The sequence below is a fragment of the Salmo salar genome, chromosome ssa15, assembly GCF_905237065.1.
Source record: "Salmo salar chromosome ssa15, Ssal_v3.1, whole genome shotgun sequence".
In the NCBI taxonomy this organism is placed as follows: domain Eukaryota; kingdom Metazoa; phylum Chordata; class Actinopteri; order Salmoniformes; family Salmonidae; genus Salmo; species Salmo salar.
In genome coordinates, this window is record NC_059456.1 from 40,180,894 (window position 1) to 40,208,099 (window position 27,206).

At 43.4% G+C, this 27,206-nt stretch overlaps 1 protein-coding gene across 12 annotated transcripts in view; it reads left to right on the plus strand.

The window, feature by feature from the left end:
* The window catches only part of LOC106571415 (adhesion G-protein coupled receptor G6-like), a 62,255-nt gene that overhangs the window by 22,000 nt on the left and 13,049 nt on the right, over nucleotides 1-27,206 (plus strand). For 3 of the 12 annotated variants that reach the window (XM_014144486.2, XM_014144478.2, XM_014144480.2), the window contains exons 3-18: nucleotides 1,511-1,861; nucleotides 4,196-4,798; nucleotides 5,985-6,032; nucleotides 9,643-9,708; nucleotides 11,019-11,087; nucleotides 13,025-13,090; nucleotides 13,207-13,272; nucleotides 13,668-13,736; nucleotides 14,052-14,129; nucleotides 17,357-17,425; nucleotides 25,414-25,502; nucleotides 25,694-25,746; nucleotides 25,875-25,913; nucleotides 26,109-26,251; nucleotides 26,559-26,670; nucleotides 26,939-27,027. In XM_014144486.2, coding sequence (XP_013999961.2) covers nucleotides 1,511-1,861; nucleotides 4,196-4,798; nucleotides 5,985-6,032; nucleotides 9,643-9,708; nucleotides 11,019-11,087; nucleotides 13,025-13,090; nucleotides 13,207-13,272; nucleotides 13,668-13,736; nucleotides 14,052-14,129; nucleotides 17,357-17,425; nucleotides 25,414-25,502; nucleotides 25,694-25,746; nucleotides 25,875-25,913; nucleotides 26,109-26,251; nucleotides 26,559-26,670; nucleotides 26,939-27,027 — 2,010 coding nt within the window. The remainder of the gene's footprint in view (nucleotides 1-1,510; nucleotides 1,862-4,195; nucleotides 4,799-5,984; nucleotides 6,033-9,642; nucleotides 9,709-11,018; nucleotides 11,088-13,024; nucleotides 13,091-13,206; nucleotides 13,273-13,667; nucleotides 13,737-14,051; nucleotides 14,130-17,356; nucleotides 17,426-25,413; nucleotides 25,503-25,693; nucleotides 25,747-25,874; nucleotides 25,914-26,108; nucleotides 26,252-26,558; nucleotides 26,671-26,938; nucleotides 27,028-27,206) is intronic. The other 9 variants (XM_014144489.2, XM_014144492.2, XM_014144491.2 and 6 more) reach the window with 7 other exon arrangements.

Consider the following 27,206-nt stretch of genomic DNA (forward strand, 5'->3'; position numbering starts at 1 on the left):
TGAATACTTTCTGAATGCACGTTAATAGGTGTTTTTGGACCAGGAAAAGGAACAGCCACTTAAAGCTGTAATTTGGTCGGCCTGAGTGAGTGGATTTAGTTTTTAGGACCCTCTTGACCCTCTTGGCTGAGAAGAGGGCACATGTTGGCAGGTATAACAGTGCCACAGTAGGACCAGGCTGTAATCTGACCTTGCATCAGTCATCCATTGTGGGGTACATAACACTTCTAATGAGTCAATTTTCTGAAGCAACGACAACTCTGGACTGTAATCAGGCGATAAACAAAAACGTATGGTTTTGGTAGTCTTTTTTGCCGGTGGATAATTTGCTCTTACTGTTCCCTCGACCCTCTCCAAGGGTAGAATTCTCTGGATTGTTGCCTTCCAGGTTTCCTAATACCTGATTTGATTCAGTTTGCAGAGAAATCACACCCCAAAGGTAACATGGCTCCTGCCTGTAAGGCATCAGGATCCAGGATCAGAGAGTTAGGCAAGTAAACGAAAACACCCAACATAACAACTGCTGATTTCCATTGTATGGGTGTTATCCAGGCTTTGGCTTTTGAATTGTAATATAAATGTTCCTGAAATTTCATAGAGAAAGACTTACAGAAGATGCACTGTTGCTCACAATCAAGTTAAAAAGTTGGATCAATAAGCTAATGGAGAAGAGACAAACACGATTACTGGCCATATTGAGATTGCTGTATTTAATTCTGTCTTATTACAGTTCTAGAAGACTGTATTACATAACCGTGTTAAATGACTTTGAACGATTCTGAAAGGGATCCCATCATTATGCCGACTTTGAGTGTCTTCTGATTGTACTAGCTACGCACAGTACTTGTTTCAGTTGAGCCTATGTTTAGATGTCTGCAGACCGCTCTCATTACTATTCACATTTAATGTTTATTTATGCGAAATAAAATAGACGGTCTTGTAACTTGTGTTGAATGCCGATCAAGAATGGCACTTGACAAATTTGCGTTGCTTTGCAGTGGTATTTTTCTCAAATGTTTCTGCCAGTGTTTGCTGTGGTTTTGGCTCACACATTAGCCTGCCCTGGATGAACATAAGTCATTGTTTTCTGAGTGAAGGTTTCTTTTCAGCCCATTAACATTTTTATCTGTGCATAGTTTTTAGGTGACCTTTAAATCATAGCTATGGTATTTTATTATCTCAACACATATTTTTCAACTGCAGAAGTAGTATTAGTGCCTTTTTTCACTGACTGACACTTGACTCTTTGCTACTCCTAATCTAAATCTCCTGTAAGTCTAAACTTGAGATGGTCCCTGTTGTCTGACTCTATTGGTCCACTAACACAGTCTCTCTGACCTCTGACCTTGGTCTTGCACTGGCCTTGCACTGTTGCACTACTGACCTGACTCCTCCTCCACTGCCTTACCTGTCCTGTCCTGTCCTGGTGTCCCCTGGTGTCTCCTGGTGTCTTCCTGTACTCCCTGGTTCTGGGGTATAGTTGTGACAACATGTCCATGTTTTGCTTCAGCAGTGTTGAGCTGTAGTAACTCCAACTGCGTTGTGGTGCTCACGGACTCCCAGGGTACCTTTACCTCCCCCTGCTACCCCCAAGTGTACCCCAAAAGTCAGGCCTGCAAGTGGACTCTGCAGGCCCCGGCTGGATTCATTGTGCAAATAACCTTCTTCGACTTTGATCTCGAGGAGGCCCTGGGGTGCATCTATGACCGCGTCATTGTCAACACCGGAAACCAAGATATGAAATTTTGTGGCTTGACAGCCAACGGACTGACACTAAACTCCACCGGCAATGTGATGGAGATGTCATTTAACTCAGACTTTAGCGTCCAAAAGAAAGGATTCAATGTCAGTTACAGGCAAGGTATGTTTTAAAGCGGGCACATTTTTACAGGTATATTTGAATGATTATGATTTTTATGTTTATTATGGTTATTATTGTTATTATGATTCTTCTTGTGTTTATAGTTGGAATGTTTTTACATTACATTTTATTTTCTATTTTGAACATGGTAGTTTACATGTTAGTGTTTAGCCATGCTCTATTACAGTAAGCTTCAGGTATTTTTAAGTAATTCCCCGTGTCATTTTAGAGGAATTTCACATAACACAAGCATCAAACATCTCCGTCACTATACTAACCAAACAGCAACAACATGGCTTAGGACAAACATGTCTTCCATCCATTATGCTAACCAAACAGCAACAACATGGCTTAGGACAAACATGTCTTCCATCCATTATGCTAACCAAACAGCAACAACATGGCTTAGGACAAACATGTCTTCCATCCATTATGCTAACCAAACAGCAACAACATGGCTTAGGACAAACATGTCTTCCATCCATTATACTAAACACACTAGCGCTAATAACTCAAATGTTGTATTCTCAATATATATAGGATATCTAATAACATTGATTGTTTTATAGTGTATAGCCTATAAATGGTGTATGTTCCGTTTATAGAATCTTAGTCCCAGCCTTTATCTAGGCACCACATGTAAACCCTGCACATCAAAGAGTTACAGTAAGTGTATTCACTTACAGCCCCCCCCCAGTAACCTTTTAAAGAGCACTAGTCCATCAAAATCACTCCCAGCTTGAACAGAACCTCCGATTTACATCGAGTCCAAGTGCGAATCAAGTGTCAGGGACTGGTGCCGTAGCTATTCAATGCCTTCACATTATTTAAAACATTTTCACAAAATTCTGGAGACCAATTTTACTGTGAGAGACCACAGGACAAAACATTTCAGCCAGTCAAGTTGGAACATGGTATGCTTTGCAATATGCAAGCAATCTTTCTGTTGCTGTGAAACACCAGGGAGGCCAAGGAGGCCAAGGAAAACTTGCTTTGGGAGGTTTTCACCGTGCTTGGTTCTGGTTGGCTCCTTCGCCGTCCTCAAGCATTGGGTATCAATTTAACGCATGGCTGTCAGATGAGCTAGAGTTGTCAGCGTCTATCATTTAAATTGAATAATTCATACAGTGCATCACATGAGCCTTTATTCTCCCACATTCATCAGTCTTGTGGTCTAAGCTCCTATTGGGTTTAAACTCAAGGTGATATCCCAACCGGCAGGCAACCTATTGAACTTGGCTTTCAATCTGTTAGCAGCCCAACGTCCTGCCTGGAGCCCTGGAATCATATGACGGTGTCACAGTAAGCCCTGGCCCTTCCGTACGGCTCGCAAAGCAGATCGGAGATCAACAACACAAACAGAGCCCTGCAGGATCTATCAAAAGGGCCTCTCAACTGTGTCAAATCCTGATACCACATTCAAAGCTGAGTTTTTCCATTCCAAATTGGCTGTCACTCTGGCAGTGGGGATGGCCAACAGCAACAAACCAGAGCTTCATTAAAATGAAACGTGTCAGAAAGTATGAAATGAGCGTACAGTACATTTTAAAAGGAACAGAAAAAAACTTTTTCTTCCTGAAAAACCTCATTTATTGGTGGGAATGGGAAATGTGGAGTGATAGTTGACATTTAATCTTAGTGATAAGAGGAAGGCCTGAGATGTCACCTGCCTAACTGGCACTGTTCATCCTCTGGGCTGTGGAACACTATGCAGTCATATAACGATGATGTGGAAATGGTGCCTCATTAAATGAAGAAAAGTGAATAACGACAGACAGTAGGAGAGTGACACATGAAGATTATTCAATTGGTTAGCCTATCATTTAGATGTAGTAATTTATACAGTGCCTCACATGAACGTTTATTCTCCCACACTCATCAGTCAATGAATTAGCCTTTAAGCATTCAAAAGTCAGAGTATGACTGAATAGCAGTAATGGCCGGCATTAGTCAGGTAAATGGTGAGTTTACCTACACATATGGATTATTAGTTGTGTCGTTATTCAGACAAGATGTTCTGTACAATTTAGAGCCCCTGGTTCTACTGAACATCTGACAGTCATCTAATGCAGTGGTTCTCAACTTCAATCCACGAGACCCACAGTGCTGGCTTTTGTTCCAGCCCAGCACTAACAAAACCGATTAAACTGATCAAAGGCTTAATGATTAGTTTATGACTTGATGAGGCAGGTTGAATTTCTTTTACTCTTGTATTGTAGGAAGCTCTGCCCCGCAGGAAGAATGATTGTGATCGGTTGATTCCGCAGTTTAATTAGGCCTGGAGGTGAAAACACTTTGTTCTCTAATGCTCTTCTTTCTACTTGTGTGCTGTAGTTGCCGTGGCGCTGAGGAATCAGAAGGTCATGTTGCCAAACGGCAATGGCAAAGTGGTCAAGGTCTCCAATTCAGTGACCATACCGACCATTCAGCAGTTCACCGTGTGCTTTGAGGTAGCCCGCTCCAACCAAAAGAACAAGGAAACCATCTTCTCTTACACCCGGCTAGAGGACAGCAGTGGTGATGAAGCCCTAAGTTTCGGAATGAACCAGGATGGAATGGCACTGGTCATGAGTAACGAGACATGTCTGGTAGACTCTATCCTCAATCCCTCGGACTTCACCTCCACCATGAAGCCATTCTGTCTCACATGGGCCTCCACCACAGGCAAGGTGGCCCTTTACTACAACAGCAACTACCGGACCAAGACCTGCTCTAACACAAGTGGGCGCTTGGTGGGGGCCGGGGGCCTTTTCAGGCTGGGGGGTAAGAATAGCTTCGATGGGAGCATCTATAACTTCCGCCTATGGGATAGCGCCATGAGCAGGACACAGTTGGCCGCCCTCACCTGTGACGCCGTTGGCAACGTCATCGACTGGGACAACAGCTTCTGGGACATCCCCTCTTCACTGGCACAGACGGACAGAACACTGAGCTGCAGTGAGTATCCAAATATAGTCACATCCTTTGCACACTGGTATGTTCTATTTATGATGACTGGTTTCCAGTCAGCAGAACTTCAAAAGTGTTTGACTGACAGAAGTCTATATATTGTTATCGGGACAATTTCCTGGTTCATTAGTAACAGTTCATGCAATATTATTCCAAGTGATATACTAGTTATGAGAGAGCCTAAATCCTAAGTAACTCAAACAGTCCAGTGTTATCCGAACTGCTAAGGAAGATGAAAGCAGCAGCAGCAGGACAAAGATATGCTCCATGTCTCTACCTTTGAAAGTATTAGGATTCTGTTTGTAGCGATAGGAGCGTAGCCACAGCGAAGGAGCCAGGGCTGTCAGGAAATGTCTGCCGATCGCCCGGTGCCCACTAGAGAATGGTGCTGTGTGTGGTTTAGCTGTGGAAAGTACGAAGTGCAGAATCATGCATTTCTCCTACCCGTTATGAGTCTCACAGAACACACACACAGGCCCCATGGCTGAGGAAACTCTTTTTACTTAGCCCCATTCCTGAAACACTATCTGCTCGGCTACAGCTTGGGCCTGAGAGTCTGTGAAAAAGAGTTCAGCTCAGAGGACTTTTAAGATCAAATTGTAGGAGTTCCCTTCCCAACGCTAAGCTCTCCGTTTCACAGAGGTGCACAGAGAAAGATGTCTGTCTCTCTGAACATTCCTCTAACTCTTGTGTTAGTCTTGAAACTGCTCATGGGTGTGGATGATCTGGAACAACCAACTCTCCCTTTTGTACTCCGAGCAATGTTTCTACATTTCATAACCCACCACACTGCAGTTTGAGTTAAGATCTCTGCTGCTGCTCCAGTTCAGAATCATACATACCAGATGTTAAAACAGATAGACTCTAGCTCTACTGTACTGCACACTATTTAGAAGAGGAGTAGGGTAGACAATATACTGTTGTTCAGAAGTATATCACCTCTGGTATATATTTATATGTCCTTGTGTCCTTGTTTGTCTTTACATAAACACACCTCCATGTTGCATTGTGGTCCATTAGATTATTAAATGTTAATTCACTTATTAAGACAACAAATGCTTTGCTTTGCCCACAGGAGTTTGTTTCCATGTCACTGGCTGATGCAGCTGCTGCTAATTAAATGCCCATGGCTGACTGTTGTGATACCTACTCATGTCAAGTTTTCTCTTTACAGTCTGTTTCCCACATTGCATACACTTAACAACAGCTGTTCCATCTAGTGGTGAGTGTGCTGCTAACAACTTGATTGCTTTGTGAAAGTTGCTTGCTTGAGTGCTTAGTGCCATGGGAAATGATGCATGTGAAATACGGTGTTAACTAATATAGCATTTAAACTAATGGTTCCAGGAAACAGAGGGTTGCGTTAGTTATATTATGGAGGAACTTTCTACCTAGACTCTGGACGTAACATGTCAATGATAAATCAGGTCCCAGTTTGAGTCATCTTCAGTCAATATGCCAAATCTATACACAGATAGATGACTATTAGTCTTGCGTCATACATTGAAAGCCTCAACTCAAGATCAACCAAGTAAAGTTCTAGGTAAAGTTCTAAGTTATTTTTCTGCTCCCAGACTTTGTGTTGTGACAAAATGAGACTCTGCATGATGCGAGTCTGTCCCTGCTTTGAATAACAGCAATGTATCTGCCAGGCTCGTCTGTCCAGGGCTTCTAATGCAGGAAGCACATTAAAGACCCCATGCTTACAGAGCAGACAGAGACTTCTTAGGAACTAAGATGTAACAACCAAACCACATGTACACTGATCCACAGCTGAGCCAACGATGTTGTCAGGAGGCTGAGGGGCCCAAACCTTAGGTAGTCTGGTAGGTAGTTTGATTGGTAGTCTGGTTGGTAGTCTGGTAGGTAGTCTGGTTGGTACTCTGGTAGGTAGTCTGGTTTGTAGCCTGGTAGATAATCTGATTGGTAGTTTGGTAGTCTGATTGGTAGTCTGGTTGGTAGTCTGGTTGGTAGTCTGGTAGGTAGTTTGATTGGTAGTCTGGTTGGTAGCCTGGTTGGTAGTCTGGTTTGTAGCCTGGTAGATAATCTGATTGGTAGTTTGGTAGTCTGATTGGTAGTCTGGTTGGTAGTCTGGTTGGTAGTCTGGTAGGTAGTTTGATTGGTAGTCTGGTTGGTAGCCTGGTTGGTAGTCTGGTTTGTAGCCTGGTAGATAATCTGATTGGTAGTTTGGTAGTCTGATTGGTAGTCTGGTTGGTAGTCTGGTTGGTAGTCTGGTAGGTAGTTTGATTGGTAGTCTGGTTGGTAGCCTGGTTGGTAGTCTAGTAGGTAGTCTGGTTGGTAGTCTGGTTGGTAGTCTGGTAGGTAGTCCGGTAGGTAGTCTGGTAGGTAGTTTGATTGGTAGTTTGATTGGTAGTCTGGTTGGTAGCCTGGAAGGTAGTCTGGTAGGTAGTCTGTTAGGTAGTCTGGTTGGTAGTCTGTTAGGTAGTCTGGTAGGTAGTCTGGTTGGTAGTCTGGTAGGTAGTCTGGTAGGTAGTCTGGTAGGTAGTCTGGTAGGTAGTCTGTTAGGTAGTCTGGTTGGTAGTCTGGTTGGTAGTCTGGTAGGTAGTCTGGTAGGTAGTCTGGTTGGTAGTCTGGTAGGTAGTCTGGTAGGTAGTCTGGTTGGTAGTCTGGTAGGTAGTCTGTTAGGTAGTCTGGTTGGTAGTCTGGTAGGTAGTCTGGTAGGTAGTCTGATTGGTAGTCTGGTTGGTAGTCTGGTAGGTAGTCTGGTTGGTAGTCTGGTAGGTAGTCTGGTTGGTAGTCTGGTAGGTAGTCTGGTTGGTAGTCTGGTTGGTAGTCTGGTAGGTAGTCCGGTAGGTAGTCTGGTAGGTAGTTTGATTGGTAGCCTGGAAGGTAGCCTGGAAGGTAGTCTGGTAGGTAGTCTGGTTGGTAGTCTGGTAGGTAGTCTGGTAGGTAGTCTGGTTGGTAGTCTGGTTGGTAGTCTGGTAGGTAGTCTGGTTGGTAGTCTGGTAGGTAGTCTGATTGGTAGTCTGGTTGGTAGTCTGGTTGGTAGTCTGGTAGGTAGTCTGGTTGGTAGTCTGGTTGGTAGTCTGGTAGGTAGTCTGATTGGTAGTCTGGTAGGTAGTCTGGTAGGTAGTCTGTTAGGTAGTCTGGTTGGTAGTCTGGTAGGTAGTCTGGTAGGTAGTCTGGTTGGTAGTCTGGTAGGTAGTCTGATTGGTAGTCTGGTAGGTAGTCTGGTTGGTAGTCTGGTAGGTAGTCTGGTTGGTAGTCTGCTTGGTAGTCTGGTAGGTAGTCCGGTAGGTAGTCTGGTAGGTAGTTTGATTGGTAGTCTGGTTGGTAGCCTGGAAGGTAGTCTGGTAGGTAGTCTGTTAGGTAGTCTGGTTGGTAGTCTGGTAGGTAGTCTGGTAGGTAGTCTGGTAGGTAGTCTGGTTGGTAGTCTGGTAGGTAGTCTGGTAGGTAGTCTGATTGGTAGTCTGGTTGGTAGTCTGGTTGGTAGTCTGGTAGGTAGTCTGGTTTGTAGTCTGGTAGGTAGTCTGGTAGGTAGTCTGGTTGGTAGTCTGGTTGGTAGTCTGGTAGGTAGTCTGGTTGGTAGTCTGGTAGGTAGTCTGGTAGGTAGTCTGGTTGGTAGTCTGGTAGGTAGTCTGTTAGGTAGTCTGGTTGGTAGTCTGGTAGGTAGTCTGGTAGGTAGTCTGATTGGTAGTCTGGTTGGTAGTCTGGTTGGTAGTCTGGTAGGTAGTCTGGTTGGCCAACAGTGTGTGGCACACGAGGCTGTAGCTGTAGTCTGTCTGGTGTCATCTAGCTCTGGGCTAATTATCAGGCTTGTGAAGAGGACTGGCCCCAGGGAAGCTCTTTGGGCCTTCTTTCATCTCTCTGTAAGGTCAGTGGAGGAGTGAATGTCTGCACGGCTAAACTCTGTCAGAGATCCACTATTCACTGAGTCCTCACAGTCCTGGCCCAGGCACGATGGGGTTGTTTACTCTTGTTGGTCTACTAGTCTAGATATATGGAATAGCACTAGCCATTCATCCACATCACCTAAGGCACAAGGCTTTTTGAGTGGGAATGATGGGTACTGGCCTGGGAGTGACAAGATAGTCGTTTCTGATGTTTCACATCTATGTGGACTCAGCAGTGCATGAGGTAATTGTTGAAGACTGATTATTGGAATCCACCAGCCACCAGAACGATGTGTCAGTGGACCATAGGACAGTGTCAATAATGACAACTCACATACACTAACTGATATTAAACATGGCCTCGCTCTCCTCTGACATGTGATTACTTTTTATTGCCAGCGATTACCATATTGATTAGCCATGTCCATCAAGTCCAGGTGGGTCTGTCTCGCTGTGTTCTCCTCTAATCACTCTTCTGTTTAACAACGTTAGAAAATATGCGAGGGGTGCAAGCAAATCAGCATCATCCCTATATCACAAAGTGGTGCATATTTTATACAAGAGAGGAAGTGTTGGCAGTTGGACTGGGCACAGCTACAGAACAGTGAGGAAAATATCAAACTCCTCGCCCTTTTCAACAAGATGATAAGTATTTAGGCTTATGAAATTCCAACATTTATATGGCAGATCATTCTGATTATTTATTGACAATTCTGGGTCCCATACCTGCCTGAGAGCATGTAGCTAGCTGAGCTGAGCGGCTGCTGGGAAACTGTCAATCTTTTTACAATGGCGGTGCTTAATACCCAGCCCGAAGTCATGCCAAATATAAAAGTTTGATGAATTTATAATGTGTGGGACTGTACTGAAATTAACATAATAATGCATAAACTTGTTTGTGTTCTTTTTAATCACTCACCATAGGAAATATTGTTGATTATGGTGATTTAACATGTTTATTTCCAATCCACTTTGAAGGTACCTCTGTACCCATCTATACATCACACACCACCAGCTGTTCCTCTCCTGGACTGGACTGCCCAGGTAGGAAACCAACGACTGTTACACATGTCAATCATTTACAACAGACAGTACAATGATTATCAAGCATCACACAATATCAATTATTAAATGTGATTAAATATTGATTAACATACTTACAGACATACCATTTGACCCTTCTTCCACATGCTTGTGTGTAAGCTCCCTGTTATGTTTTATTCAGCTTGTTTTTTTTTAACGTATTTACATCCTGCCAGCACACAGTACTTCACTCTTTCTATGTCACTTTGCATTGATGGCCACGGTATCGAGTCAATGCAGATTATGACGTAATTTTCTGGAGCCTCTGTGGAATCACATTAAAATGAGTGTTCCTGTCCAGTTTGACCCCATGTTCTGGATAAGACGATGCAGGGCTAATATGGCCTCTCCTTCCCATAGACATCAGCCACAGCTAAATGTTGACTTACAAGCGACACTTTCCAAAATGTCAGTTCTCATGCTGTGAGCAAATCTATTAAGCTCTGTCTATGGTGCATTTATTCGAAGGTCAACTCTCATATATTTTGCTTATAAGAAACACCTGTAGCACTGTGCTGGAGATTCAACAAGGTGATTGGATGAAAATAAATGAGACTAGGATGAAGCCCATCAAAGGATGGCGTCCATGGCTTGTGATGGCTTAATGCAGGGTTTCTCTATTGGCAGCTGGTGATTTTATTATTCGGCCCGCCAAGTTTTCTGAAGAAAAGAATATATAAATATTTGGTCATAAAAGACTGTAAAATCACCAGGAAATGAGCTCAACGTGATTTTAATTTAAGAAATCTGTCCAAGAATTCACATGCATAAATAGAGACATGCGATCGTATCCCAATGTAATCAAGGTTTGATATGATTCTGTTTTTCTCAAATACTATATCTGATTGAGATTCTTGCGGTCAATTTGCAGTGTACAAATGATTTATAACTATGTTCCAGCCCCCCGACCATCTGCTCAAGGAAAAATCGCCCTACGGCTGAATGTAATTGGGGACCCCTGACTTTGTGTATGTTTCACAGAAGAAATAACTTTCAACTATAAACCTGTTGATCCTATCCTGGTAGAAACCGTATGTTTACTGAGTAAATATTAAAACTGTCTTTCATAGGCGTGCTAATCATCGCTTCTAAAGCTACTGCATTACACAACTGTACAAGATTTCTCTGCATATTTGTATTTATATTCCTTATGCTATGCTTCGTTGCGCCATCAGTCATCTTTTGTGGCTGGTGGATGGTGCATTTGTGTTGTCTCACTTTACATTCAATTAATGCATATGTAACCTTTCTCCATACATCCCTGCAACCAGCAACATTAACTCCTACCAGCTCATCCATTGTCACCACTAACATGATTTCTACTAATTCAACAACCCACGGTAAGCATCCATCCCTCCTTCACATTGTTTGTAAAGAGCACATGTTATTTTCAGCCTGTTGTTATGAAGGTAAGCCAATATGATCTACTTAAAGGTAGAATCCTTAGTTTGGACTTTTTTGGACGTATAAATGAATGATACAGACCCATTGATTCTTGAAGAAAATAACTTAGAAATGCCTCAACTATCGTATGCCATCAGAATCCAAAATGTAAGCTTATTGTACTCCAATGTTTGTAAACAACGTAAATGTAAACACTGTGTAGCCCCAAAACATGGTTGAAACTATAATCTTGATGTCATGGATAATCAGTCCTTGCATTTATAGCTCTGTCTATGAATTTGAGAGTGATTACATTTCTCCAGGCCCATCCCTCAGCTTTTTACCAATACAGAGGCGGGTTGATGGCTTTGTTATTGTTTTAATTAAGGACTCTAGCTTTAATGCAGTTTGCAGCTGATGGATCACCCCTGTTTTAATCAATATGTAAAATGTCCACTGACTGACTTAGGGGATATTTACATGTGGCCCTTTAAACTAGAGAGATTTAGGTCTTATCCCAAAGTCTCTGTGATTGCTCTCATGGTTCCCTCTCAAATATCGCACAGCCAATTCCAATCTGTTAAACCCTCATAATACTGAATCCACTGTTTGAGGAATGGAGGTGCATTCACATAAACTTCTATCTAATCTAAGAAAATGTGTTGATAAAGGAAGTTTATGATTTGATTAACTGTCAATGGCTCATATGAAACGCTTGGTTAATTTCTGAAATGAAATGAATTTCCCAGCCCAAATAAATAAAGATTTGTGAAAAGCAGCCACCAGTTTTAGCAAGTATGATTCTGTAATGAGGGAAGCCACTTATTAAACATGGAAGATGAAGACATGAAGAACAGCTGTGTTTGAGTTATTTGGCAGTTTGGTGGGTTGCAGGCCATGCAGTAGGTAAACACCATGTCTCTGATACTGTACTTCAGAGGATGCTTGTGGGAGGAGCTATAGGAGGGCAGGCTCATTGTAATGTCTGGAATGAATAAATGGAACGGTATCAAACACATCAAACATATGGAAACAACAGGTTTGACTCCGTTCCAAAAAATACCATTGCTGCCATTACAATGAGCCTGTCCTCTACTGCTGTACTTCCTACCTAATGGGTTTGATGCAGGAGACATTTCATCTCCATCTTTTTCTTATCTGACCCTTCCTTGAAGTAATGCAACCAAGGTCCTGGGTTTTCCCTTTTAAGTTTGAAGCCACTATATATTGACTATATATATTTAGACATGATATATTTAGACATGACGTCAATTGGATGGTTGAACAACATTGATTTAACTCACGCTATACTCTTGGAAGATAAGGTGGTATTTAGAACCAAAAAGGGTTCTTCGGCTGTCCCCATAGGAGAACCCTTTGAAGAACCCTTTTTGGTTTCAGGTAGAACCCTTTTGGTTCCAGGAAGAACCCTTTTGGGTTACATGTAGAACCCTTTCCACAGATGGTTCTACATGGAACCCAAAAGAGTTCTACCTGGAACCAAAAATGGTTCTCCTGTGGGGACAGTCAAATAACCCTTTTGGAACCCTTTTTTCTAAGAGTGTTGGTTATCTCCTATCCAAAACAGAGTACAATGGTTCATGTGACAGTCAAATGTAACTGTCCTGTCCTCAGGCTGTATCACATCCAGCCGTGATTGGGAAATCCCGTAGGGCGGCGCACAATTGGCTCAGCGCCGTCCTAGTTTGGCCGGTGTAGGCCGTCATTGTAAATATGAATTTGTTTTTAACTGACTTGCCTAGTTATTAAATAAAGGGTAAATATATTTTTTTAAATGGCCAACTCATACCCATCTACGTCTATGATCTCAACCTCAGCTCTCAATACTTCACCATCCTTTATTCATCTCATACTGTCTGCTGTCCATCACCAGTTCTCTCTGCTACCACTTCATCTGCCACAACTACTAGCATGCCTCTAACTTCCAGCTCAACAACTGGTAAGGCCATCTTTACTTCTCAACATTATTTTCCCTCTAAGAGATGAGAGCCTCAACCATTAACCACTTTGTTATTATACCCTCCTTTTGCTGTCTTGTGCTGTAAATGTCACCAGTTCAAACCACTACCCCGACCACTACTGCAGGAACTAATGTTCCAACATTACCCAGCACAACCACTGGTAAGGTATCTCTCCCAATGGAACTGATCGCAGTTTATGCAAATTGTATCTGATTATAGTTATAGTGCAAATTGCATTTTTCGGAATGTGTTACTTATAAGACCTTTATAAACACTTCAATATGGTACATCCATATAATATGTCTACGTAGTTTAGTCTGATTTCTTAGAACATTTAGCAAACACATGACATTTGACAGTCACTACATTGTCATTTACTTTCAGGAAAAAAGGTAAAGATGAGAGATCTTCCCAGTGATGTTGCAAATGGCATGGCCACGTATTGACCCATATAACCCCATGCATACTCTCTAGCGCATTGCTTATTGTTTGTGTGTGTGTGTTCATTTCACTCTTTCAAACAATTTAGTTCACATTTGCTGTCCTTGTCACCAGTTACTCAAACCGTTATCCCATCTGCAGCAGCCGCTACTAACACAACTCTATTCTACAGCACAACCAATGGTAAGATGTCTATTTGTTTTTTCTTGTTTTGTACTCGGCTTGTGGCAGGTTTCTTTATGTGTCGGGCATGGGTTTGAAAGCAGTGCTATCCTTGACCAACTTGGAACTTTGGATTAAGCTGGGAAAGCAATTGTCATGGCTTCTCAGTGGGAGTATGTTTTTCCATGTAGCTTCCTTTTAACAATGGACTCAGCAGTGAATACTGTCTAAGTGGTTCTTGACATTTTGAAAACACCTATAGTAGCCCTGTATAGTGTGTTTTGCTGTTATTGCCTTCCATTTTCTTTTTTAACAATTCTTTTGACAATTTTCCAGCACCGACAGCTTCTGCTACTACTTTTGTTTCAAACCCAGCTACGACTAACTCACCTACCACTAACAACACAGTGCATGGTAAGACAGCCCACTTTCCTTTTTTGCCTGTTAGTGACTAAGGACTGATTGGGGAAAATTCAATATCAACTGTCTATTTTGTTCCCTTTTGTCTCAAATGTGTCTCTCTTAATTATGAATTTCATTTTCTATCCCTTACTCTTATGAACAGTGACAAATCCTCCCCTATTATCCCTTACTACTACTAACACACCAGCTAACGTCACTACTACTACTAACACACCAGCTAACGTCACTACTACTACTAACACACCAGCTAACATCACTACTACTACTAACACACCAGCTAACGTCACTACTACTACTAACACACCAGCTAACGTCACTACTACTACTAACACACCAGCTAACGTCACTACTACTACTACTAACACACCAGCTAACGTCACTACTACTACTAACACACCAGCTAACATCACTACTACTACTACTAACACACCAGCTAACGTCACTACTACTACTAACACACCAGCTAACGTCACTACTACTACTAACACACCAGCTAACGTCACTACTACTACTACTAACACACCAGCTAACGTCACTACTACTACTACTAACACACCAGCTAACGTCACTACTACTACTAACACACCAGCTAACGTCACTACTACTACTAACACACCAGCTAACGTCACTACTACTACTAACACACCAGCTAACGTCACTACTACTACTAACACACCAGCTAACGTCATTACTACTACTAACACACCAGCTAACGTCACTACTACTACTAACACACCAGCTAACATCACTACTACTACTAACACACCAGCTAACGTCACTACTACTACTAACACACCAGCTAACGTCACTACTACTACTAACACACCAGCTAACGTCACTACTACTACTAACACACCAGCTAACGTCACTACTACTACTACTAACACACCAGCTAACGTCACTACTACTACTAACACACCAGCTAACATCACTACTACTACTACTAACACACCAGCTAACGTCACTACTACTACTAACACACCAGCTAACGTCACTACTACTACTAACACACCAGCTAACGTCACTACTACTACTACTAACACACCAGCTAACGTCACTACTACTACTACTAACACACCAGCTAACGTCACTACTACTACTACTAACACACCAGCTAACGTCACTACTACTACTACTAACACACCAGCTAACGTCACTACTACTACTAACACACCAGCTAACGTCACTACTACTACTAACACACCAGCTAACGTCATTACTACTACTAACACACCAGCTAACGTCACTACTACTACTAACACACCAGCTAACGTCACTACTACTACTAACACACCAGCTAACGTCACTACTACTACTAACACACCAGCTAACGTCACTACTACTACTAACACACCAGCTAACGTCACTACTAGTACTAACACACCAGCTAACGTCACTATTACTACTAACACACCAGCTAACGTCACTACTACTACTACTAACACACCAGCTAACGTCACTACTACTACTAACACACCAGCTAACGTCACTACTACTACTAACACACCAGCTAACGTCACTACTACTACTAACACACCAGCTAACGTCACTACTACTACTAACACACCAGCTAACGTCACTACCACTACTACTAACACACCAGCTAACGTCACTACTACTACTACTAACACACCAGCTAACGTCACTACTACTACTAACACACCAGCTAACGTCACTACTACTACTAACACACCAGCTAACGTCACTACTACTACTAACACACCAGCTAACGTCAATACTACTACTAACACACCAGCTAACGTCACTACTACTACTAACACACCAGCTAACGTCACTACTACTACTAACACACCAGCTAACGTCACTACTACTACTAACACACCAGCTAACGTCACTACTACTACTAACACACCAGCTAACGTCACTACTACTACTACTAACACACCAGCTAACGTCACTACTACTACTACTAACACACCAGCTAACGTCACTACTACTACTAACACACCAGCTAACGTCACTACTACTACTAACACACCAGCTAACGTCACTACTACTACTAACACACCAGCTAACGTCACTACTACTACTAACACACCAGCTAACGTCACTACTACTACTACTAACACACCAGCTAACGTCACTACTACTACTAACACACCAGCTAACGTCACTACTACTACTAACACACCAGCTAACGTCACTACTACTACTAACACACCAGCTAACGTCACTACTACTACTAACACACCAGCTAACGTCACTACTACTACTAACACACCAGCTAACGTCACTACTACTACTAACACACCAGCTAACGTCACTACTACTACTAACACACCAGCTAACGTCACTACTACTACTAACACACCAGCTAACGTCACTACTACTACTAACACACCAGCTAACGTCACTACTACTACTAACACACCAGCTAACGTCACTACTACTACTAACACACCAGCTAACGTCACTACTACTACTAACACACCAGCTAACGTCACTACTACTACTAACACACCAGCTAACGTCACTACTACTACTAACACACCAGCTAACGTCACTACTACTACTAACACACCAGCTAACGTCACTACTACTACTAACACACCAGCTAACGTCACTACTACTACTAACACACCAGCTAACGTCACTACTACTACTACTAACACACCAGCTAACGTCACTACTACTACTACTAACACACCAGCTAACGTCACTACTACTACTAACACACCAGCTAACGTCACTACTACTCCGAGTAAGACACATCTGCTGCTCCTTGTCTGGTTGTTTGTTCTAAGGCTTTGCAGAAATAAAAAGTATTCTGTGTACCTTTGTTCAGTACACCTTGCCTCTATCACTGTAACTTTCAAGCACTTTGTGCAAACATATCTCAAAGTGTAGTCTGAAGATATGGGGCCTCTATTTTTCTATGTTTGGCATCCAAATGACTAATTACTAATATAATCAAGGTAGACTAGCCGTCACAAGGTTTTAGGACGTGTTTATAATGGTTTCAGAAGTAGTTACTATACACAACTTTAAAATTAGACACTTGACTAATCACATACTATTTCTATTTTCCACTTCTTCAGTAGTTGAAGCTTTTACTTTGTTCTTGGTTTCTTCTACTATCATGTCCTCTGTCATTGCTCAGATTCTGCTCAGCTGGGTAAAACATACACTTAGGAAATCTTGAGATGCTCTCCTTGTTGAGTTACTTGTGCTGTCACTCTTGCTTACATTGTCTGAAGCCACTACTACACCACCGTCCTCGACTAACCTGTCTTCTACTGTCTTGTCCACCAACATCATTACCCTGGGTAAGACACACACTTCACATCTCCTTGACTTGTTTGTAGTGAGACGCAGCAGCTTCCTTTGGCAAACTGTTCTCTCTCTCAGCCTGCTTCCACCTGTCTGCTTGCCTCTCACTCTCACTCTATCCTGTCCTCAGCCAAAATGCATTTGAAAATATCTGTATCTTTTCTGTCAACTCAAAATGAAGGTCTAGTTAACTGCCATAAATCTAGGTGATCCTAATATTGTATTCTTCCATACAGCGGCTACTATTTTGTATTTGTTTATTCAGCTACAGTATATGCTGGATGTCAGTCTGTATTTAAAATATGCAACCTGCTTTGACCCCTCTGTTTTTACATTGACTGGACTGGTGTGCCACAGACAAGGAGAGAACAGTGTATCTGTGGTCTGCGCTCTGGCTCACCCCCTGGCCAGTGGCCTCCTCCACCACCACCACCCCCCACACCAGGCCTCACGTCCTGCCTGGCCCCCACAGCTCTAAAACCTCACTGGGCTACATCTCCACCCCCCTCTTCTGGCCCGTGAGGAAGAAACCTGAGGCCACAATCAAACCCATCCTCTATCCGACCAAGCCTCCTCCTGTACCCAAGGTGACCACAACAACAACAGCGCTGGTGGCTAGTAAGACACGCCGTATCCAGGGCCACGACCAGTCCCCAGGGGTTGTTCCCAGGGCGACCGGTGGATGTTGGGAACAGTAGTGATGAGGAGGACCTGGAATCTTTCCCAGCAGCGGCATCAGCATCACTCAGCAACCGTAAGAAGAGTAAGCCCATGGCCCCCACCGCTGGGTGCCACTGAGTCTCAGCAGAGAGAACAGCAGCAGCACTGTGAACTTGACTGAGCCCCTGGTGGAGGACACATCAGGCTTTGAGCCATTCATTTACGACCTGGACCTAGGGAACAACCCCTTCAGCCTCTTCCAATATGACTCACCCTACTCCCTGGATGAAGGCCTGGCTCTGGCCGCCTCTGGCCCACACAACCTTTCCCACGCTGGGGCTGGAGTCAGCACTGAGGGCCCAGACCGTGTGACTATGGGCGGCCCTGTTACCACCGGGGGAGGAGGGGAACATTTACCCAATCAATCAGAGCCCAGTTTGCCCTGGGAGGCGTTGGCAGGAGGCATTCTGGCAGAGGCTGGAGGAGAGGCTGGGACTGGGGAGCAGGGTGGGGTGGTGGCAGCACACAGCAGCTGGACTCAAATCCCTCCTTTCAGCACAGCTCCAGAGAAGACAGGTATGCAAATGGATCAGGCCCGGCCAAGCAGTGGCTTCAGTGAGCAAACAGCAGAGAGAACCACTCAGTCCCTCTCAAACATCGCCACACAGTCTCCCTCATTATTAACTTCACTAGGGTAGGGGGCAGCATTCGTAATTTTGGATGAAAAGCGTGCCCAAATTAAACTGCCTGCTACTCAGGCCCAGAACCTAGGATATGCTTTTGAATGGTAGATTTGGATAGAAAACACTCTAACGTTTCCAAAACTGTTAAAATAACGTCTGTGAGTATAACAAAACTGATATGGCAGGCGAAAACCTGAGGAAAATCCATCCAGGAAGTACTATTATTTTGAAAGTTTTTCCATTGAAAGCCTATCCACCATACAAAGACTTAGGACCCAGTTCACGATCTCTATGGCTTCTTCTATGTGGCAAGTCTTTAGGCATTGTTTCAGGCTTTTACTCTGAAAAATGAGGGAGATACAGCACTTTCAATGAGTGGACAGTGGAAATTTCCAGACATGAGCCCAGCACGTGATCGGGAGCGCGCCTTTCTTGTTTCTCCTTTTCTATTGACGAAGCTTTTGTCCGGTTGAAATATTATTGATTATTTATGGCAAAAAACAACCTGAGGATTGATTTTAAACATCTTTTCACATGTTTCTACAAACTTTTATTGTACTTTTTTTACTTTTTGTCTGGGTGTTGAGAGCACGCATTGTGCCTTTGGATTACTGAACTAAACGCACCAACAAAACTGAGGTTTTTGGACATACAGAGGGACATTATCAAACAAAACAAACATTTATTGTGTAACATGGAGTCCTGGGAGTGCCACCAGATGAAGATCATCAAAGGTAAGTGATTAATTTAATAGCGATTAAATTATGATTTCTGACTTTTGTGAGTCCTCTCCTTGGCTGGAAAATGTCTGTATGGTGTTTTGTGGCTAGGCGCAGTCCTAACATAACCGCATGGTGTGCTTTCGCCGTAAAGCCTTTTTGAAATCTGACACAGCGGCTGGATTAACAAGAAGTGTATCTTTAAGCCTACGTATAACACTTGTATCTTTCATCAATGTTTATGATGAGTATTTCTGTAATTTGATTTGGCTCTCTGCAATTTCACCGGATGTTATTTGAGACAATGCATTACTGAACATAATACGCCAATTTAAACAGAGGTTTTTGGACATAAAGAGGGACATTATCGAACAAAATTAACATTTATTGTGTAACATGGAGTCCTGAGAGTGCCACCAGATGAAGATCATCAAAGGTTAGTGATTCATTTAATCGCTATTTCTGACTTTTGTGAGTCCTCTCCTTGGCTGTGAAATGTCTGTATGGTTTCTTGTGGCTAGGCGCTGTCCTAACATAATCGCATGGTGTGCTTTCGCCGTAAAGCCATTTTGAAATCGGACACTGTGGATGGATTAACAAGAAGTTTATCTTTAAAATGGTGTATAATACTTGTATGTTTGAGGAATTTTAATTATGGGATTTCTGTTGTTTGAATTTGGCGCCCTGCAATTTCACTGGCTGTTGTCAAGGTGGGACGCTAGTGTCCCAATGATACCAGAGAGGTTAACAATAGCAGAGCTCAGAGTCTCTATGAGGGTCGAGATGATCTCTGAAAGTGACCTCACTGGAAATCTCCAGACCAACAGTCTACTACACCCTAACCTACTCCCACACCTACCATGTCTACTACACTGCAGCAGCTCCAGCCTCCAGAGCTGTGATCACAGATATATTGGCCCCTATCTCCCTCCACTCCAACCATACCTCTCCCCACCTCTCCCTACCCTGTGTTCTCCTCCTTACCCATCCACAGGATGGAACAAGGTGATGTTAGTCATTCAGGACACGTCAGGCTATATGCCACTGAGACAGACCCGGTGCTCTTAGAGAGTTCACAGGCGAGTGTGCTGCAGCCTTCAATGGAGGTTCAAAGTGATTTATTGATGCGGGAGGGCAAAAGGCCCAGTCCACTGTCTCCGTCAGTCCTTAAAACAGCTCTAACACCTGTCCTTGAGGAAACACACCTCTCTTCCTCTGACAAACACCACAGTGAGCTGGTTTTACCCTCTTTGAGGAATCAGTTGAGTTCCTTCTCAACTAACTCTCATCCTGTGGACAGTAGGGTAGCTAGTATGGTACTAAGTGAGAGTATTGCGAGTGAATGAGGGGATAAGGTTAGATTCGCCTCTGGCTCTGGAGCAATCATCAAATTTATAAACAATGTGTCAGACAGCAGTATGTTGGGCAGCACCGAGAGGAAAGAGGGCTTTTATCCACTCAGTTCTAATCTGAGAGGTTTGTCACGTTCATCCCATCTATCTGTCACTCCTATCACAGAACAACCACACCACCAGGCGCTCCTCCCAGCCACCATGACAGACGAATGGGCCTCCTCTCAGTCCTCACCTCCTAATACAATCTCCCCAAGCAGACAGGAGTGGATGGATGTATTGCCCACCACGTTCAGCTTGGTCTCTCTCAGCTCTGACCCCCTGTCTGAGACAGCCTTGCCAGAGAAGCTTCATATCACCAATTTTACTGAATGGGAAAGTAAAGATGGGATGGAGAGACACTCGGCTCCAGAGTAAGGAGAGGAAGTCCACGTCACCCGTAAGTGGCTCTTCGTTCTCTCCATCTCCGATCTCTCTCTTCCGCCCCAGCACGCAGAGCAACCCGTCTGTATCCCAGCTTGGACACCATGGGACCTTACACAACTATGATGATGGATCTGAATATGTCTCCCAGACCAGCCCTCTCCTCCTCCATGCTAGCCCCCTCTCCCTCTCCAGCTCTGCCAACGCCATACATCAGCAGCACATCGTCAGAATATGGCAGCGTCGTTACCCATGAACCCCAGCGGCAGGCATAAATGCATGAATTAGGCTGGTCACGGCCGGTCAGTGGTCTTGGTTGTGTGATTCACACAGACACACACTCTCCGCCGTGACCTCCAGGTCAGATCAGCTCATGTCAGATGCTTCTGAATCTCCCTTATTCCACAGACCGATGACAACAAACGCTCCTCGTATTGGAGAGCTGGCGCCTCACTGCCCACCCGACCAATGGCTGCATTCCGACAATCCTCTACACTCACTGGCAGCCAGTCAGAGCCCTCTCAGCCTGCTGGAACTGATGGAACACTGGCCTGGCCTGAAGAGAGCAGAGAGAACACAGCATTGACTGCTTCCCCAGACACACAGCTCACTGCTGCTGCCTCTGGTAACCTCACCATTAGGGCTGCAATTATACAGCCTACCACTGTTACCACAATTATCGAGCCTCCTTCTACCTCAAACACACAGTCTGCCACATACACACAACTCACCACTGCCAACAAACAGCCAACTGTTTCTCCAAATATCCAGTTCACCGATACCCTCACCAACCAGCCTCTTACAGCCCTAAACACCTACCCTGCTGGGGCTGGCCCTGTATCAGTCCCCTTCAGGGCCAACCACAGTGAGGACAAACAGGGTAATAGAGATGGACCGGCCCTCATCCAACACACACCCTCCACTGCTGCAAGCACGTCAGTAAGCAGATTGGGCCCTGGCAACAATGGGACTGTGAATCAGAGCACCGTCACAGACAGAGAGACACAGACCACTCCCATGCCACAAGCATTCATTGATATGGATCATCAGTCTTTTGTTCCTACAGAGAGCCCCTACTTTCCTCTTACCACTCCACATGAAGTGCTGAATGCAGGCAGTGGCACGGTGTCCACCACAAACGCCATCGCACGTACCACAGCCTGCATCACGGACACCCCTGTTCTTGCCCCATGCCATTGTAAAGCTCGCTTTAATTTTTCATGTCTGTGTGGACTTGAACTGGGAACAGTATGTTTTGCAATAACTTATACAGTGCGAGAGTATTCAGACCCCTGTAACGTAACATTTTGTTATGTTACAGCGTTATTCTAAAATTGATTAAATAAGAAAATATCCTCAGTAATCTACACACAATATCCCATAATGACAAAACGTAAAGAGGATTTTACAAATTTTTGCAAATATATTACAAATAAAAAACAGATACCTTATTTACATAAGTATTTAGACCCTTTACTATGAGACTCGAAATTGAGCTCAGGTGCATTCTGATTCCATTGATCATCCTTGAGATGTTTCTACAACTTGATTGGAGTCCACCTGTGGTAAATTCAATTGGTTGGACATGATTTGGAAAGGTACACACCTGTCTATATAAGGTCCCACAGTTGACAGTGCATGTCAGAGCAAAAACCATGCCATGAGAAGAAGGAAGAAGGAATTGTCCGTAGAGCTCCGAGACAGGATTGTGTCGAGGCACAGATCTGGGGAAGGGTACCAAAACATTTTCTGCAGCGTTGAAGGTCCCCAAGAACACAGTGACCTCCATCATTCTTAAGTGGAAGAAGTTTGGAACCACCAAGACTCTTCCTAGAGCTGGCCGCCTGGCCAAACTGAGTAATCGGGTGAGAAGGGCCTTGGTCAGGGAGGTGACCAAGAACCTGATGGTCACTCTGACAGAGCTCCAGAGTTCCTCTGTGGAGATGGAAGAACATTCCAGAAGGACAACCATCTTTGTAGCACTCCGCCAATCAGGCCTTTATGGTAGAGTGGCCAGACGGAAGCCACTCCTCTAGTAAAAGGCACATAACAGTCCACTTGGAGTTTGCCAAAAGGCACGTAAAGACTTTCAGACCATGAGAAACAAGATTCTCTGGTCTGATGAAATGGTGGCATTATCATGCTGTGGGGATGTTTTTCAGCGGCAGGGACTGGGAGACTAGTCAGGATCGAGGGAAAGATGAACGAAGCAAAGTACAGAGAGATCCTGCTCCAGAGCGCTCAGGACCTCAGACTGGGGCGAAGGTTCACCTTCCAACAGGACAATGACCCTAAGCACACAGCCAAGACAACACAGGAGTGGCATCGGGACATGTCTCTGAATGTCCTTGAGGGGCCTAGCCAGAGCCTGGACTTGAACCCGATCTCTGGAGAGACCTGAAAATAGTTGTGGGTGCAACACTCCACATCCAACCTGACAGAGTTTGAGAGGATCTGCAGAGAAGAATGGGAGAAACTCCCAAAATACAGGTGTGCCAAGCTTGTAGCGTCATACCCAAGAAGACTCGAGGCTGTAATCGTTGCCAAATGTGCTTCAACAAAGTACTGAGGGAAGGGTCTGAATACTTATGTTAATGTGGTATTTCCAATTTCTAAAAAACAGTTTTTGCTTTGTCATTATGGGGTATTGTATGTAGATTGATGAGGGGGAAAAAATATTTAATCAATTTTAGAATAAGGCTGTAACCTAACAAAATGTGGAAAAAGTCAAGAGGTCTGAATACTTTCCAAAGCACTATATGTAGAAACATAAAGATAGAGAGCCTCTTTTGCTGAATTTTAGCTGTCAGAGCAGCTTACCGATCACTGCAGCTGTATACAGCCCATCTGTAAATAGCCCATCCAACCAACCTCATCCCCATATTTGTTTTTGTTTTTCTGCTCTTTTGCACACCAGTGTTTTCTACTTGCACATTCTCATCTGCACATGTATCACTCCAGTGTAAATTGCTGAATTGTAATTACTTTGCCACTATTGGCCTATTTATTGCCTTACCTCCTTACTTCATTTTGTACACACTGTACACAGATTTTTCTATTGTGTTATTGAATGTATTTTTGTTTATCCCATGTGTAACCCTGTGTTGTTGTTTTTGTCGCACTGCTTTGCTTTATCTTGGTCAGGTCGCAGTTGTAAATGAGAACTTGTTCTCAACTGGCCTACCTGGTTAAATAAAGGTGAATAAATAAATACATCTCTGCTTTGAATGCTACTGTAGTAGTGGTGGGATGAGGTTGACAGAGGAAAACCAAAACTGGTGAAAATCACATGGAGGAGGAGGTTGATTGAGGTTGTGTTGTGATTTTGGACGGGCCGTAGAACATTAACATTGGAGTGTTCTGTAGGTGACCAATCACTGAACTCTAGAATGGCTTCTTCTCTGCTGATGGGGCCCAGCTCTCATCTTGTGATTTCAAGTTTTTAATCACACATGTCTTTTTGGAGACTTCCAATGCTGTTATCATTTGATTTTAGAGCAAATAATTGCTCCTCTAAATGTAATCTGTTATTGCTCTACGATAGAAAATCGAAGAAAAAATAACACTCTTGATCAACAAAGATAAATATATATATATATTTTAGATACTTCAGAACTTTCTTAGGTGACCTACCTACTGAATCTCTAATTACTGGAGTCTCCTAAGAAAAGTTTTGATATGGATTAGAAACAGCATTGTACTGTACTTAGATCAGCACTAACAACAGAAGAGGCTTGGGAGCCATCTTGTGATGGCTGTGAGGCATAGCAGCAGATCACCGACACGGTCAAACAGAGTGATGTATTACACAGTACATGCTCTCATACAATCAACCATTTGGGCACTGAATACAGATCAGTCATATAATGGCATGTACTATATCTATTAGTTCTGTTTTGATTACTGTCATCTATGATGATAACAGAGTATTTTAATTTAGCCTCTTCCTTATGAAAAAACCCCCACATTTTTTATTCCGTGGAGGAGCAGCTTGTCAACATCATTTGTCATATGAAATTGGATTTTACTTAACTCAATTGTGTCTCAACCCTCGCGCTCCTGCTGTGCAGCACAGACACGTGTTCCATTGAGAGTTGTAAATGAACTGCGTCAAATATAGATTGACGTGTTTTCTTTTCAATTGCAGAGGGTCTTTTCTACAGGATCTCCTTTCTTGTCAATGACAAGGAGGCCGAAGTAAGAGAGTCTGATGTTGAGAAAACTGTTGCACAATGGGTAAGGCTTCTGGTCATGTTCAATTCATCTTGTTTCAAATCATCAATAGAATACAAGATGAACTGAATTAATTACATTTACATTTTAGTCATTTAGCAGACGCTCTTATCCAGAGTTAGTGCATTACAATTAGTGCATTCATCTTAAGATGGCTAGGTGAGAACTTCACTGTTTTACTGGTTCATTTACAGCTCAATCAAACGTTCCAAAACTGGACACACATGGTCTATGTCGCTAATGTCAGGTAAGCAATTAGATCTTTGTACCATCATAAAATGCAGCTCCATGTCCATTCTATGTATTTTTCGTTAGAGCTGTATTACAGGTCAATAATGATGATCACCCTCCATTTCCTTTTTATCTTGTTCCCAGTGTCCAACCTAGCAGTGACTTACAGCTAGAGAGTAAAAGGTAAAGACAATATTTAATATGGTATACTGTAGTAGGTAGGGAGTTGTTCCTGACCATGTCACGTGACTCGGGAAAACTCTAAAAGAAGAATGGTAATTCACTAGGTCTGCCTTTCCATGTGAATTAAGTGTCCTGCTACTCTTCTTCCCTCTTCATTTTTCCCCACCCGTCCTCCTCTTCCTTCTCCCCCTCCAGATACACCTGCCAGGCCCTGCTGGTCTACAAGACCACCACCAACGTGACCCTGGGAGAAGCTGCCATCTCCACCAGGATGGGCAGAAGCGGCGCCAGCATCAGCAACGGACTGGAGCTAGACACTGTCGCCGTGCAGTCTATCGGTAGGACATGATCTCACCCAGACCCGTTTAAATCACTTCAATGCCTCCCTTCTTACTGCAGGAAGTGACTGGGGCAGCGATACTCGCCAAGATCACAAAAACATGACCCTCACACAGCCCAGAGAAAGAACCCAATTTCACAGCGCACGGTCACACATCGACTCTAAAGCACCTCCTAATTAGATTAGGTTTGAAATGTGAATGCCTCGAAGGTTTCTGAACTTCTTATTGTAGTCATTGGATCTTAATATATTGCTGGTGTTCAGTGTTAAAAATGTTCTGCTGCATGCTTTTCTCTGTCATTCAGAGAACTGCACAGGGGAAACTCCCATCCATTACATCTGGCCAGAGAGCAGACCAACGGTCACTCAGTACATCCCTTGTTTCCCCAACAAAGACCAGACTGCATCCAGAACATGGTGAGACTGATACATTCACTGTATCAAATGATGTCCTATCTTTATACAAACAATTAGCAAGTTCATTTTCATTTCCAGGAATATTACATCACCCATTTCCAGGGATATCTGTGGGATGTCAATGGGATATCAATGGGATATCAGCCTGCTTTTAAAAGTTCTAAGAACTTGACATTACTGATATTCTGACAATGAACGCATTAATTTGTTGAGGTAATTTATCTTTCCTCAAAATACCAGATCTCATTCTGTGTTTGTTTATCCCCAGTGTGATCAGCCCCCTGAATTACACAGCGTTTTGGGGCGCCCCAGACCTCAGCAATTGCATTGATATCGATACCATCAAAGTGTCAGCAGGTAGGCCACAGACTTCTTCACGCTCTCTCAAATCACTTTAATGACTCCTCAGCAGATGAAATCAAAACGGCTGCCCGAATGAATACTTGCGATGTATTTGATCTAGAGGGACAGAGATGCCCACTGAGATGCAATTTTAGAGATAAAACGTGTGTAAATGCCCTCACCATGGCAGACAG